Source organism: Halichoerus grypus, chromosome 7, assembly GCF_964656455.1.
Source record: "Halichoerus grypus chromosome 7, mHalGry1.hap1.1, whole genome shotgun sequence".
In the NCBI taxonomy this organism is placed as follows: Eukaryota; Metazoa; Chordata; class Mammalia; order Carnivora; family Phocidae; genus Halichoerus; species Halichoerus grypus.
In genome coordinates this window covers 28391097-28405033 of record NC_135718.1, presented here as the reverse complement: position 1 = coordinate 28405033, position 13937 = coordinate 28391097, and the positions used below count along the sequence as shown (strand labels likewise).

The following is a 13937-nucleotide window of genomic DNA, read 5'->3' as shown; positions in this document are numbered from 1 at the left end:
TGGACCTCAAGTCTCTCCAATTTATTACTCTGCATCAGGCAGTGTTCTAGCACTCTCCACGTACTAACTCATTCAATCCATACAACAACCCATGGTGCTGGTAGTATGACTATCTCCTCTAGATGAGGAAGCTGAAGAATAGGTTGGGTAAGTTGCCCAAGTCACAAAGCTCTTAAGTGTCTGAAGCCAGACAGTCTGGCTCCAGAACAAGGTGGAAAGACTCAGCCAGAAAACCCGAGACCCAAGTTTCAATTCAGGATCCATCAAAAACTTGATGTGTGGCTCGGGGAAGTCACAATGTCACTAGATCCCATTGTCCTCGTCCATAAAGTAAGAGTTGGCCTGGCAGATCGATAAATTTCTTTTCCTCAGAGTCCACCTATTCCGTCATGTTTTCTCCTCCTTCACAGTATCAGGCAGTTGCTTCACAGTCCCCCCACCCACCCACCCACAACGGCCAGGGCTCCTGCTACTTCTCCCCCTCCCGATCTCACCCCCACCCAGCAGCCACTCCGGGCCTTGTTACTTCACCTCTAGGGCATCAGTTTCCACCTCTGTGGTACCAGCAAAGTACTTACCTTGTAGGGACTCCAGTTTAGAGGCTTCGGTTCTTCCGTTGTGCTAGGATTTTTAGAGTATAAAACAGCTGAAGATACACAGGCAACCACCTGCCAGCATAGGCATCTTTTGAGGGGACAGTCATTCTGTTGAAATTATATTTGACAAAATGAATTTTTGACTTGAATTTCTTCAGTTAGCCTCCCCTATTTTCTTACCATCGTTTTTGAATTGTCCAAAAGGTACCCTCAGAAATCCGATAAGGTTCAAGCTAAACACGTGGACGGAAATCAAGAAAACATACTCGTGGCCCTTAGAAATGCCTTTATTTATAAAATAACTACTTAAATATAAACATCTCTAAATATAAACACTGTTCACAGGAGACTCGCGTTGCTGCCTTTTGACCAACCTGCAGACACACAGGGCTAAGGGGTCCCACAGGTGTCTCCCCGTTCATCAGGATTTTAAGACCAAAGGTGCACTTGAAGGAGCAGGGGCTGTAAGGTGTTCTTAATTCCCTTTCTTAAGACAAAATTCATAGTTTTCTATTCCAAGGTAGACTTCATATCTGGGGAAGACCTTAAGAATAAGAGCCCTGCTTAAATAGAATTTTCAGGGGGAGATTCTTTGTGTAAGGATTAGCAAAGATCTTCCCGAGGCGAGAGGGAGGGACAATCAGGCACTTTAGGATCTGTTTGGCTTAGACTACGGTCTCTGAAGCATGGAGGTTAGTGGTGAAACAGAAAATGCTGATTTCCAAGTCTTGGATAAGCTACCTCTGGGACTGCTTCTCATTCATACAATACACGAGCATTATGCTTTCTGCATCTGTGGACAGTAATGTGGATGAAGGAGAAAGGCATCCCATCTTCCACCAGGCCAGACTGGTTTCAGCTTACTGTAGGGCGAGCTCTTTCCATGGGGTGGCTGGAGCTCTGATCTTCTTCTCCTAGGAAAAGCTATCAGTTATTGGGTTGCAGGTGAAGGGCCAGAAGACATCACACACGGACTCGATAAAGCAGAGGTGACTGTTAGAAAGGGGTAGAAGGTTGTAAACCTCAAAGGGAAGAGACCCATTCATAGAAAGACTGAAGGGAAGTAAAGACCCTAAACACTTTTTAAAAAGAGAACGCAACTGAATTTTGCCTAGCTGATCTGGAAATGCAGTATTTGAAATAAATAAGATTACAGATGATAGTGTTTTAGGGACTTTTAGAAATTAGGGGTGGGTGTGTATGTGTGAATGCGTGCTAAACACTGAAGCGTTGAAACACCAGATTTGGTACAATCTCAACAAACTTCTTGCCACGTGCAGAGGCGCAGTCTAAAAGGGCTCCCAGAGAATTCTCTTCATCCAAGTCAGTTTCTGGTCATTCGTTCGTGGAGCATGGGACTGCCCCAAACTCAGTATGGTACAACCCACGCCAACATCTTCTCATGCTGGAGCACAGCTTCCAGCATATATCCGATACTGGTCTTCCCACTGGAAATTTCTCATTTCCAAAGGCTGACCCACGACTTGCCTTTCTTCTCATGGTCACAGAATCATTCATAAGCCCCAGGGTCCATTTAAAATTCTAGAAAGTCTAGTGAGCATCAAAGTTGACAACCCAATGGCAGGAAACAAGACTCATCCTGTGCCCTGCGCCGTGCTGTGGTTGGTTAAACAATGCAGACGGGGCCGGTGTCCCAGGAGCAGGTGCCCTCTTGCAGGGCCACCAGAACCCTTCAGCAGAAGGAAGTGAAGGCAGCAAGGTTAAACGGGAGAGGGAATAGGCTCAGGTATATTCAGTTTTGCGGATATAATTGGATGGAACATAGCCCTTCTTCCCATTAACTTCGGCTAACCACCACTCTGTATTTCCCGTAACATCTTTAAACTCCAGGATCTTGAGTCTCTGATTGGCTAACACACTCAGCTCATTTGGGTTCCGTGCCTTGAAGGTATAGACAGCAAAATAGACCTGTGAGAGGGAGAGAAAGTGAGTTGGGAAACGGGAAACTGCTTGGAGCAATACTGTCCAGCAGAACTTCCTATGGTGATAGGAATGTTCTATACCTGCGCTACCCAATATGGCAGCCTCTAGCCACATGTGGCTATCAAGCACTTGAAGTATGGCCAGTAAGAATGAGGCACTTAACTTTAAATTTTTTTTTTTTTTTTAAGATTTTATTTATTTTTTGACAGAGACACAGCGAGAGAGGGAACACAAGCAGGGGGAGTAGGAGAGGGAGAAGCAGGCTTCCCGCTGAGCAGGGAGCCCGATGTGGGGCTTGATCCCAGGACCCTGGGACCATGACCTGAGCCGAAGGCAGACACTTAACAACTGAGCCACCCAGGCGCCCCAAATTTTATTTAATTTTAACTAACTTAAATTTAAATAGCTACATAGGGTTGGTGGCTACCATAATGAACAGGGCAGATTCAAAGAAAACCAAAATTCATATCCTTTTACTCTTTTCAGAGTTGCCTTAAAAAGTGGAAGAAGGAACCTTCAGTCAATATGGCAGACGGGTCATGTTCAGTGATTGGGAGGGGAAGCCATGAGGCCCATGGGGGCACAAGGATGAAAACAAACTCTTAGGACTTGGAGGAGTCAATGAAGCTAGAAGTGAGCTTTTTAAACAAAATCAGAATTGAAAAAAGGGCCATCTTCTCCTTCCACATGTCTAGAAAAAGTGTCCACTGATGGGAGCAGAACTTGGATGTCTGTCCTGGGCAGCGGGTAGTAACAGAATCACCAGAGGAACAGGCATGCCCTATACTCATCTGTAGCTCTGAGGAATGTGGCACAGAGAGACTGAGCTGAGAAGCTCGTGTGAAAACTGGTCTTTTGGAATCCCGAGCTTGGCAGAGGCAAATATCTGCACAACCCAGGACACATCTGAGTCTCTCAAAGGCAACCCTGCTGGAGATGAGCTCACAGACAGACGGTATAAGACACCCATGGAAACTCCCTGCTGCAAGAGGGAGCAAAGGGAACAAGTGGGTGAACCAAGGGTTCCTCAGCCGTGAATGTGAAAGTGACTTTAAAATAGGTAGGTTTAATATGTTCAAGATACAAAAGCTATATTCAAATTCATAAGACAAAAATAGGCCATTATAAAAAGAATAGAAAAACTGAAACAGAGTCAGAATGTTATTTCTAAAGTCCAGGGGGAAAAAATATAAAATAAAAAAAATAAAAATAAAAATAAATAAGTAAATAAAAAACCAAATAGATGGGATAAATGGCAGACTTTATACAATGAGGAATTATGAGCTGGCAGAGTGGAAAAGGTTTTCAATATAACACCTTGTAAATGCCCAGTGACACTGCAGAAGGGCCCAGAAATAGCCTGCAAGGTGTCAGCCAAAGAAAGTGCCCAGAAGGTGTGGAGGTGCTCACTCTTTTTTTTTTTTTTTTTTTTTAAGATTTTATTTATTTATTTGACAGAGAGAGAGAGATTGCGAGAGCGGGAACACAAGCAGGGGGAGCGGGAGAGGGAGAAGCAGGCTTCCCGCTGAAAAGGGAGCCGGATGCAGGGCTCGATCCCAGGACCCTGGGATCACGACCTGAGTGGAAGGCAGACGCTTAATGACTGAGCCACCCAGGTGCCCTGGAGGTGCTCACTCTTACAGCGAGTTTCCATGTGGGCTTTCTAAGACTTGTCTGTGAGCTCAGCCCAGATCATCACCCAGGCCCTGGGACTGGACTCGTGCCTCGGACTCCCCCACTCCTACACCTACCACCCAACACTCGCGACCAGGGAGCACTTACCTGGTTGCCTTCTGCCTCCCTGCTTTCTGGTTCTTCATTTTTGTCTTCCAGACACTGGGTTGTTCTTGTGCACCCTTTCATGAGGTCTTTTCCCTGCCCATTTCGCCCTGGTAGGGAGTGACCAACCGTTTCTGGATGCCTCGAGTTTCTGGAGCCCCTGAGGGCAGGGGCGGGCTGGTGAATGTCTCTGGCTGCCTCCGGAAAATCCCATGACCTGGGCTGGGAGCTGGAGTCTGGGTCTGTGGGGCATCTGGAAGGACTGCTCTCCGAACAACCCAAGTTTAAGGATGCACTGGCAGTTTCTTGGTCCGGTTCCTTCAATGAAGTGGCATCTTGAGGCTGTTTCTGACAAGACCCTGAGGTGAAGGACACAGCCATGCTGCTGGGATTGAAGGTCAAGGTGCTGCTGCAGTTCTGCCGTGGGAACCCGGGAGAGGAGCCGCCGGGCTCCGACTCGGTGGAGGAGTGGCTGCCAAGGAAGGCGTCAGACTGGCTGCGGCGGGCATTGTAGGGCTTCAGGAAGGAGCTGTACACAAAGCCTGTGCTGACTACGGGGCGGAAAAATCAACACGAAGGGCTTTTAATGGAAGGGGTGGCGGGCGGAGTCAACAGAGAAAAAACTATGGTTGAAAAGCTAGGTCAGTAGTGAGAGACACAAAACAAGATGCCTAGGGACAAAAAAGATGAGCCCCTCAATCCCAGGGGACACCGTGGGTGGGTGCAGACGCATCTCTGTGGCTACCTGGCAGTGCCTATCTGCCTGGCCTAACGGACCGCCTAACGCGTGAGGGACGCGAGCCCCTGCGGAGATTCAAGGGGACAGTAATAAAATGGCCCTGGGTTTGAGAATGAGCAGGTGAAGAAAATTTAACAGGATATCTGCATCATGGAAACAAAGGCTAGGAGAGACTTAACTAAGGATGTGTTCAGATACACTGAGGATGGGAAAAGGGACTTTAAAAACCATCCTCATAGTGACCGAGCCCCTCAGAGATGGCCGCTGGCCCTTTTGCCATCCAGAGCACTTGAATCTCTGCTTCTGGTCTGGGAACGTGGTGGGCATATCGTGAGAACAGTCTAAGGTAGGAAGCGGTTTGTAGGGGTTAGTATGTACACAACACACGCACAGCACATGATCACTTTAATAAATTGCCTAAGATGATGACAGAGAGGGCCCTCAGCTCAAACTTTTAAACATAAAAGACTGAAATCCTTGATCCACGGGAACATTTTTTTATACTATTAAGAAAGAAGTATCTGTGAAGGCAGGGACCCAGAGCAGGTAACCTTCATGCGAGCAAGGGCCATCTCCGTCTTCATCTTCAATGTGTTTTCTGTTCCTAAAAACACTTCTGTTACATCTGCTGAATTGGGGGGGGGGGGGGGGGCCCTGGGCAGATGGTGAGGAGTAGAGGGTCTAACAGCTGATCCTAATATTGTGGGCTTCCTGCCACCACTCACCAGGATGGTGTAGATAAAAGCCCCAAGGGTAGAACAGCTTCTTGAAGAGCCTGGATCGTTACTAGGAGTCGTTCTGTGAACCCATCAGCGGCTTCCCCTGCCCATCACCCTCCATCCTTGCTTTCCTTCCCCACTGCCAATCTCCATTCTTTTGGGTAAGCGGGAAGGGATGGGGGTGATGGGAGTCACAAAATACTTTCAAACTGAGAATGGCACAATTTTCCATTCCAGTAGTGTGAACAGAGATGTTTATTGTATAGGCCCACAGTCCTTATTTAAAATGCTTATTTAAAATGCTGAGGGCCAGATGGGTTTTGGAATTCAGACTTCCTGAATTTGGGAAAAGTAATCAAGTACGTATACGGTTTTTGGCATGATATCCCCAGCAGGGTCTGGGTCACTGCCTCAAAATTAAACCCATTAATGTTTCCATAATGTATGACTATTCACATCAAAAGAGAGGAGTAACAATTATAAACAGCCTCATAACACTTTGCTTGGATTTTGCTACTAAATAAGTTCAAATCAGGGAAGGTTCTGGCAAATGAGTTCTGGAAAAAAAGCCCTTTGTTTTTCAGAGCTTTCTGGATTTTTGGAATCGTGGAGAAATTACATGGATTATTATTCTTGTTACTTTTCTTTAAATTCTGTACCCAACAACCCCCCCAAACCCCCCCCACTAGAAAAAGCTATAAGCTATTTTTAAAGTCATTCCCAGTCATGAGGTAAAACCATTATGGAACAAAAAACTCAAAACGCAAACAAAAAATCCTTTCTTACAGGTTTTAAATTCACACACTCTCAAAACCCATTTACAGAGCTTGGAAGAGGGCAGCTTATTTTGGGGTTCTCTTAGAACAGGTTGAGAGGACTCAGGCCCCAGTAAGCACGGCCTGGAAGAGCTGTAAAGCATGGCAAGATCCTGCAAGGTAAGAAATGGAGCCCTCTCTGGAATTTGTACAAATAAAACCAAAACCAAAGACAGGTTTTGTTTTGGTAATGACTTGGGCACTACACTCTCCCAAGATGGATAGAACTTGTAAGGTTATTTTTCCCCTTTAATCAAAGACTCTTTTTTTTGGCCTAGACAGGATTCAGGTACAGCGAGAAATAACTTTTTCCTCATTCAGAGTTAGAGTAATCTGAGGTGTAGCATTCCTACCTCCATTGTCAATCAGCCAGCGGTTCTGACTGCCCATGGGGTCCTTTTTTTTGATTACGCCCACCAGGTCACCTTCCAGAAGTGAGACATCTAAGTCTTGAGCTGCATTGAAGTTCCGTTCTGCTTGGAAGAGTTTTTCAGGGGGATACCTTGCCAGAAGGGAGGCCCGGAGTTCTTCCGACTGTAGCATGTAACTTGGCTGAAAGGCAACACAAGAGATGCAATCAACAAAAGCCCTCCCTGGCCACCAGCCCAGCGGCCATATATAATCCCAACTCACAGTCTGAGTCTCAGAAATGGGGGCAATGACAGCCAGCCACTCGCTACTGCCGTTGGATGTTTTTGTGCCTGAGTCAGTCCATGTGGCTGGGTAAAAATCATGATCTTAGTTCATGTTTTAGTGCCTTGGTAGCTATTAAGAAAATTTAACACACACTTAGTTTCACATCTGTTTATCTTGTGACCAAAAATGTGATTCAAGTGCCACGTGGGGCACCTGGCTGGCCCAATTGGTAAAGCGCGCGACTCCTGATCTCGGGGTTGTAAGTTCAAGCCCCACATTGGGTGTAGAGATTACTTAAAAATAAAATCTTCCAAAAAAAGTACCACCAAAAGAGTCAAAATATCTAAGTAATATTATAAGATCTTCTATTTTGCTATATGAATTGAAAAAACTGAGACTTTCTTTATCTTGACTTCCCCATCTATAAAAACAATTACTATTCATAAAAATTACAAAAAATAAAAGTAATAATAAATTTGATTCTCCCTTTCAAGCTAATATAAATTAATGTCTATGAGATTATATGGAGCAAAATGTTGTAAACAGAGATCAATAACCTTTTCGATTATGGCCTCTACTTTTCAAAATACGGAAAAATTGAGTTCTAAAAGAATGTAACTCCAGGTAAGAAAGCAGTCAGCCATGAACAGTTTGGCCATGTATCAGATAATTACCTTTTCTTTCTCCCTTTTTTTTTTTTTTAAAGATTTTATTTATTTGACAGAGAGCGAGTGAGTGAGAGCACACAAGCAGGGGGAGCGGCAGATAGAGGGAGAGGGAAAAGCAGATTCCCACTGAGCGGGGAGCCCGACTCGGGGTCTGATCTAGGATCCTGGGTTCATAACCCAAGCCAAAGGCAGATGCCCAGCAGACTGAACCACCCTGGCACCCCAGATAATTACCTTTTCCAATACATGATCAAACATGGGGAAGCCTGGCAAAACTGACATACCCTTAAATCAGTTTCCTTAATTAACTGGTCAAAGTATTAATATGAATCCTTCAGGAACTCCATTCACTGTACAGACTAAAATCTGAGAAGGCTTTTCAGAAGGTATTTTGAGGTGCATACCGAGTGTGAAAAAGCTACTGCAGTCCCTAGCCTTAGCAGCGGAGATGCGCAGGAATACTGACAGAAGGAGCCCGGGACAGATGAGGGAACTCCACGACCTTTATTCGGCATTATTATAAGATATTTAAACTCCCGTGAAGCTGCTCATCTGTGGACAGAGCTGGGTACATCACTGGTAGCGATGACAGCTTATCTGTACAGTGCTCACCACGTGCCAGGTAATTTCTAAGTGCTTCACGCATATGAACTCGTTTGAACCTGGTAAGACCTCGACGATGTAAGCACGATGCCGGGTCCTGGAGACTGCACGAGGCTAAGCGGCCTGCCCGGGACCCGGGGCAAGTCCCCCTCCGGGCCGGGCCTGAGCCCCCCACAGTCCCCACTCTCCCCCAAGCCCCCTGTGCGGCCCCCCACTCACCAGCCCCAGCAGCGGCTTCCGGGCCGCCGGACGGTCCGTGGTCTTCCTCTCAAATGGCTTCCTGGCAGCCGGAAGCGACTCTGGGAAGAAGGTGAAAACCTGGAGCTGCTGCAGGACCCTGCTGTGCTCCTCATGGAAGACGGTGGTAAGGTTCCCCTCTCTGCCGGCGACTTTAAGTGACTGGAGTCGGCGGGCAGGGCAGAGAGAGAGAGAGGAGAGAGATGACGCAAGCCCGCAGGCCTGACGGGCGGCTCGGGCTCAGCTCCCTGTCACCCAGCTCCCCCGTACTGGGCGGGTTACTGGGCACGGCCGCAGGCGGGCCACCCGGCGGGGGCGGGGGCGGGGGAGGGGGTGGGGCTGGGCTTAGAAGCCACAGCACCGGCAAGGGACGGAGAATTCGGAGGGGCTTGACCAAGGACCCATTTAACCTCTAGTGCGAAGAATTTCTCAAGCAACCCAAATGCGCGTTCCCAGAAAGACACCAGGAGAGCCTCAGAGACTCCTCCGCGGGGGCGGGGACGGGGGGCGAAGGGGGTCGGCCGGAGGGAGGGGCGGAGGGACAGATGGAGGGATGGACGGGCAGAGGGACAGATGGAGGGATGGACGCGCACAGGGACAGATGGAGGGATGGACAGGCAGAGGGAGGGGCGGAGGGACAGATGGAGGGATGGACGGGCAGAGGGACAGACGGAGGGATGGACGGGCAGAGGGAGGGGCGGAGGGACAGATGGAGGGATGGACGGGCAGAGGGACAGACGGAGGGATGGACGCGCACAGGGACAGATGGAGGGATGGACGGGCAGAGGGACAGATGGAGGGATGGACGCGCACAGGGACAGATGGAGGGATGGACGGGCAGAGGGAGGGGCGGAGGGACAGATGGAGGGATGGACGGGCAGAGGGACAGACGGAGGGATGGACGGGCAGAGGGAGGGGCGGAGGGACAGATGGAGGGATGGACGGGCAGAGGGACAGACGGAGGGTCGGGCAGAGGGACGATGGACAGACGGACTGACAGACGGAGGGTCGGAGGGAGGGACGGACGGGCGGAGGGGAAGACGGAGGGTTGGCCGGAGGGATGGACGGACGGAGGGACAGACGGAGGGATGGACGGACGGAGGGTCAGCCGGAGGGATGGACGGAGGGACAGACGGGCGGAGAGACGGGCAGAGGGGCAGATGGAGGGATGGACGAACAGAGGGACGGCCGGAAGGAGGGACGGAGGGACGGCCGGACGGAGGGACGGCCGGCCCGCCGGCGCCGCACACGCACCGACAGCAGCGGCTTCAGCTGCTCCAGCGCGCGGCGCACGAAGTCGCAGTGGGCCTCGGCGTAGCCGTGTACGCAGTTGGTGAAGAGCCCCTGGGCGAACTGCTGGAACTTGGGCAGCTCGTCCAGCAGCTGCGCGTTCAGGGCCTCGTAGTTGTTCCGGGCCGACTGCAGCTCCTCCAGAGTTTTCTTGTCCTTTAGCTTCTCTGCCCGTTCCGTGCAGTTGTAGAAGTCCAGAAGCTTATCGAAGCGTTTCTGCACCAGCTTGTGGGGCCCTGTGAACATGCTCAGCAGCTGATTGAGGGGAGAGATGACAAGCCGCTCTGTCCTCTCCTTCTGTGGGGACAAGAAAATCACGTGGCTCAGTTGTCCCGTATCCCATATTTATGGTTTTTAATTGAGAAATAACAGACGTAACATCAGGTTCAGGTGTACATACAACATCATGATTCAGTATTTGTATATGTTGCAGAACCATCACCACGGTAAGTCCAGTGAACACCCGCACCCGTCACCACATATATTTGTCCTTCTCTGAAATACCCTTCAGGCTGATTTGTGATACCCTGTACCACCTGCTTTGCTCCCAGCGCACAAGCTAAACCCATGCAGATCCAACGGTGTTCTACTTATCCAACACCAGATGGACTCACACATCTTACAAAACTTCTCAATTTAAAACCTTCACCAATCATATGCACGTGCCAAAGAGTCTGCAAAATATGCTGGGCCCACCTGAGCTCCATAGTTGATAATGGGACAGTTTGTCCGGTATCACCTCTTATGTGCACAGGTCTACATGGCTTGAATTTAACTGAAGATGTAGTTGTTACATAGGTCTGAGGTAGAGAAGCTTTCGTACACCCATAATACCTTTTCTAATCATAACTACTTGTTAACACCTGTTTCTACTTTTCAAAAGATTTTTCTCTTTGTTTAGAAGGACAGACATCGAGGGGCAGGATATTGCCACATAAAGAACATAAATAGGTACTTGGTACATTACTTTTAGTAAGATGCTGTTGTTAGAACACCTGTAAGTTCCCCAAGTGTGCATAAATGCTTTCTTCAGCCTCAAGCCATCCAAAAATTTCCAAGAAACCTTCAAACCCCACTCATCTCTTTCTCCTCACCATCAAACAATTCCACATCTATGTTTAGAATTGCCAGAACAATTTGACCTTTAGTACTGTCTTTATAAGGAAGCACATGCCATCTCAAAGATCCATTGGTTAACTTCGAAACTACTAAATATTCCTTTCTAAGTTAGTACTCCTATAGTTGTTTTCTTTCATCAGAGTTGTCAACAGTGATACCAGATGAAATTTCCCAGTTTTCCTCTGTCTCTTCAAACTAGACTGATCACAAGCTATAAAAAATCTCTTTGAATAACAGAGGCCCAACCTGTCCTTTTAACCAATTAAAAGCCATTGTTCTGAATATAAAACCCCGATATGGATAGAGCTAGAGGATGACTGGTATTCCTGACGCACATGGCATGTCTTCTGTGGAATTAACTTTTCCACAACCTGGATGTCCGAGAACCCCAGGAAGAAGGCCACCCTATGAAAAGAGGGTGGAAGAAAGAGTCACTTACGAAATGTGTGAAGAGCTGGTCACTGATGTAGCGATGCACCTTCTCGAACTGCTCCAAGTCTCTGTGTCCCTTCTCCATGCACACATCCCACATGCTCACGGCAGCCACCACCTTCACACACGCCGATTCCTAGAGCCAATTAGAAACAAATGCAGTCAGACAGAACTTTCTAGCCGTCACCATTCATCCTGGATAGCAGAATGGGACAAAAGGGGTCCATAATTAAAAATTTTCTCTCTAGCGCAGTATTTTAGCTTTGAAATAAGCACATTCTCATAAACTATGATTTATGAGGAACAGAGAAAAGCCTAAGACTCTTAGGCTTATAGAAAAAAAATGGTGAGGGTTTTTATCGGCTCTTTAGCATTTCTTTATGTTCCTAATTTGAGTCAAGATGATTCCTGCAGGATGATGATAATGAGTGATCACCTCTCCTACAAGTGTCGGCTCATGCTGTCACCATCTCAAAGACAGCTGGCCACGACCCCCTTCCTGCACTCAGGCGCACCTGACTGCTCTGTCCTTTGTCACTGCAGACAACATAACTTACTAAGGTTTGCGCACTGTCTCTATTTCCCTCCCGCAAACCCCCTAATAACATGTAAACTCCAGGAGGGCAGGGATTTTTGTCTGTGTTGTTCGCTGACTCAATTATCATTTGCTGACTAAATGAATAAATAAGTGAATGCATAGTAAACTCTTCTGGACGGATCCTGACAGGTTTTAAACCCCAGGCTGTTTTCTCTGGCTACTTAAACAATGCTGGGTTCTCACCTTTAGTTTAAGTTAGGGGAATACCCATTATTTCGCTATTAATCCAAATAAAATCTAAAGGTACCCAAAACTCCATTCATATATTTCAAGGGCAAATGAAGTTCCTAAGCAAAAAACATCAGTGCCTCATTCATTGGTTTGATTTTACAACATTTTATTTTATGACATTGGCAGATCTCTTGTCTTTAAGTCTATGCCCATATGTGTAGACATCGTGTTTTGTCAGAAGGATAAATTGTGTCATCTTCCTAATTCCTCCTGAGTGGGAGAATGAATGTGAAACGTGATGTCCTCTTATATTCTTTTAAAAAAAATGTCGTGAAGTCTCAAAATAGTAGTGCACACGTCAATGTAGATACCAAAGTATAGTCAATGTCCCTCAGCTTATGTTCTTGACAGCTCGCTCTCTCTCAGTGGATCCAGCTAGTTTTATATGGCAGGGCTTTTCACTTTATGTCAGTGATGAAACTGTTCAACATCTTCTCCCTTCATTTCTGGTTAGCTGTCAGAACCAAACTGACCTGCCCATCAAATGGCTGTCCGTGTTCCATTATGGCCCACGCACTACTGTGGCGATAGGCCTTTAAGAGCTGGGGAGTCAGGTATATGCTTGCTACACATTTAGAAAACATGGGGAGAAAACACCCAATAGGAGGGTATCGAAAGTAGAGGAATTAATTGTAAGGGAATGTCCTAGACCAGGGAATACACTTGGGAGTTGTATCAACATTGTTTTTGCCAAATCTCTCACTTTAAGCCAATGTGCTCTTAAAAAGTTTTATAAACCCTAATTTTTACCTAGTTATATACTTAAAACATGAAGGGAGAGAGTTTTGCTATTTAGGGGCATGTGGAAATGTAGGGGGCATTTCAAATCATGGGGATTATTTAATAAATGATGACAACTGGAAAAGCAGGTGAAAAAAAAAAATCACACTGGATCCCTACCTCAACCTTATACACTAAATTCCAGCTAGATCAATGACTTCAACTTTAAAAAATGAAATAATAAAAATACTAAAACCTGGGAGATACTTATTACCTTGGAAGAGGAAAGACCTTTTTAAGTATAACATAGACCTAAGAAGCCATAAAAAAGTTCAGACCATGCAAAGCTAAAAATTTTCTACACGGGGAAAACATTTAAGCAAACTCAAAAGTCAACAAACTGAGGGAGAAATAGTTGTAAACCATTACCATACACAAAGGGCTATTCTATTTTCTCCAACTATACAGAGGGGACTACAGGTCAGTAAGAAAAAGATCGTCAAATCAATAAATAAGCGCCTCAAAATATAGACAAATCAACAGAAAAAGGAATATAATGACTTAAAGATAGGAAAATATCCTCAACTTCATTCATAAGGAATGCAAATTTAAACTACGTGCAAATAGCATTTTTAACCTATCTTGCAAAGAGGAGACATTTTGATTTTGGTAACACTGTGTGTTAGTAAGGGATGGGGAAATCATTTCATTCACTACTGATAGGGAGTCTTCCCTGGTACAGTGTCTACATGCTGTATGATTTGGCTCAGCAAATCCAGTACTCTGGTCTTCAGATATACTCTCATAGATC

At 46.7% G+C, this 13937-nt stretch overlaps 2 protein-coding genes across 12 annotated transcripts in view; one reads left to right on the top strand and one right to left on the bottom strand.

Annotated features, from left to right (window-relative positions):
- ABCC2 (ATP binding cassette subfamily C member 2) overlaps positions 1-7151 on the top strand; it is an 84807-nt gene extending 77656 nt beyond the window's left edge. Inside the window, exon 33 of the mRNA XM_078077254.1 lies at positions 7013-7151. The gene's annotated coding sequence lies outside the window, so the exon portion shown is untranslated. The remainder of the gene's footprint in view (positions 1-7012) is intronic.
- DNMBP (dynamin binding protein) overlaps positions 1-13937 on the bottom strand; it is a 123042-nt gene that overhangs the window by 19879 nt on the left and 89226 nt on the right. For 8 of the 11 annotated variants that reach the window (XM_036065079.2, XM_036065076.2, XM_078077250.1 and 5 more), the window contains 6 exons: positions 11585-11713; positions 9991-10323; positions 8719-8898; positions 6946-7144; positions 4323-4870; positions 868-2525 (listed from right to left, as the gene is read on the bottom strand). In XM_036065079.2, the coding sequence (XP_035920972.2) occupies positions 2340-2525; positions 4323-4870; positions 6946-7144; positions 8719-8898; positions 9991-10323; positions 11585-11713 (1575 nt within the window). In that variant the 3' untranslated portion in view covers positions 868-2339. Of the gene's footprint in view, positions 1-578; positions 705-867; positions 2526-4322; positions 4871-6945; positions 7145-8718; positions 8899-9990; positions 10324-11584; positions 11714-13937 lie in introns of those variants that run through there. The other 3 variants (XR_013449651.1, XR_013449652.1, XM_036065080.2) reach the window with 2 other exon arrangements.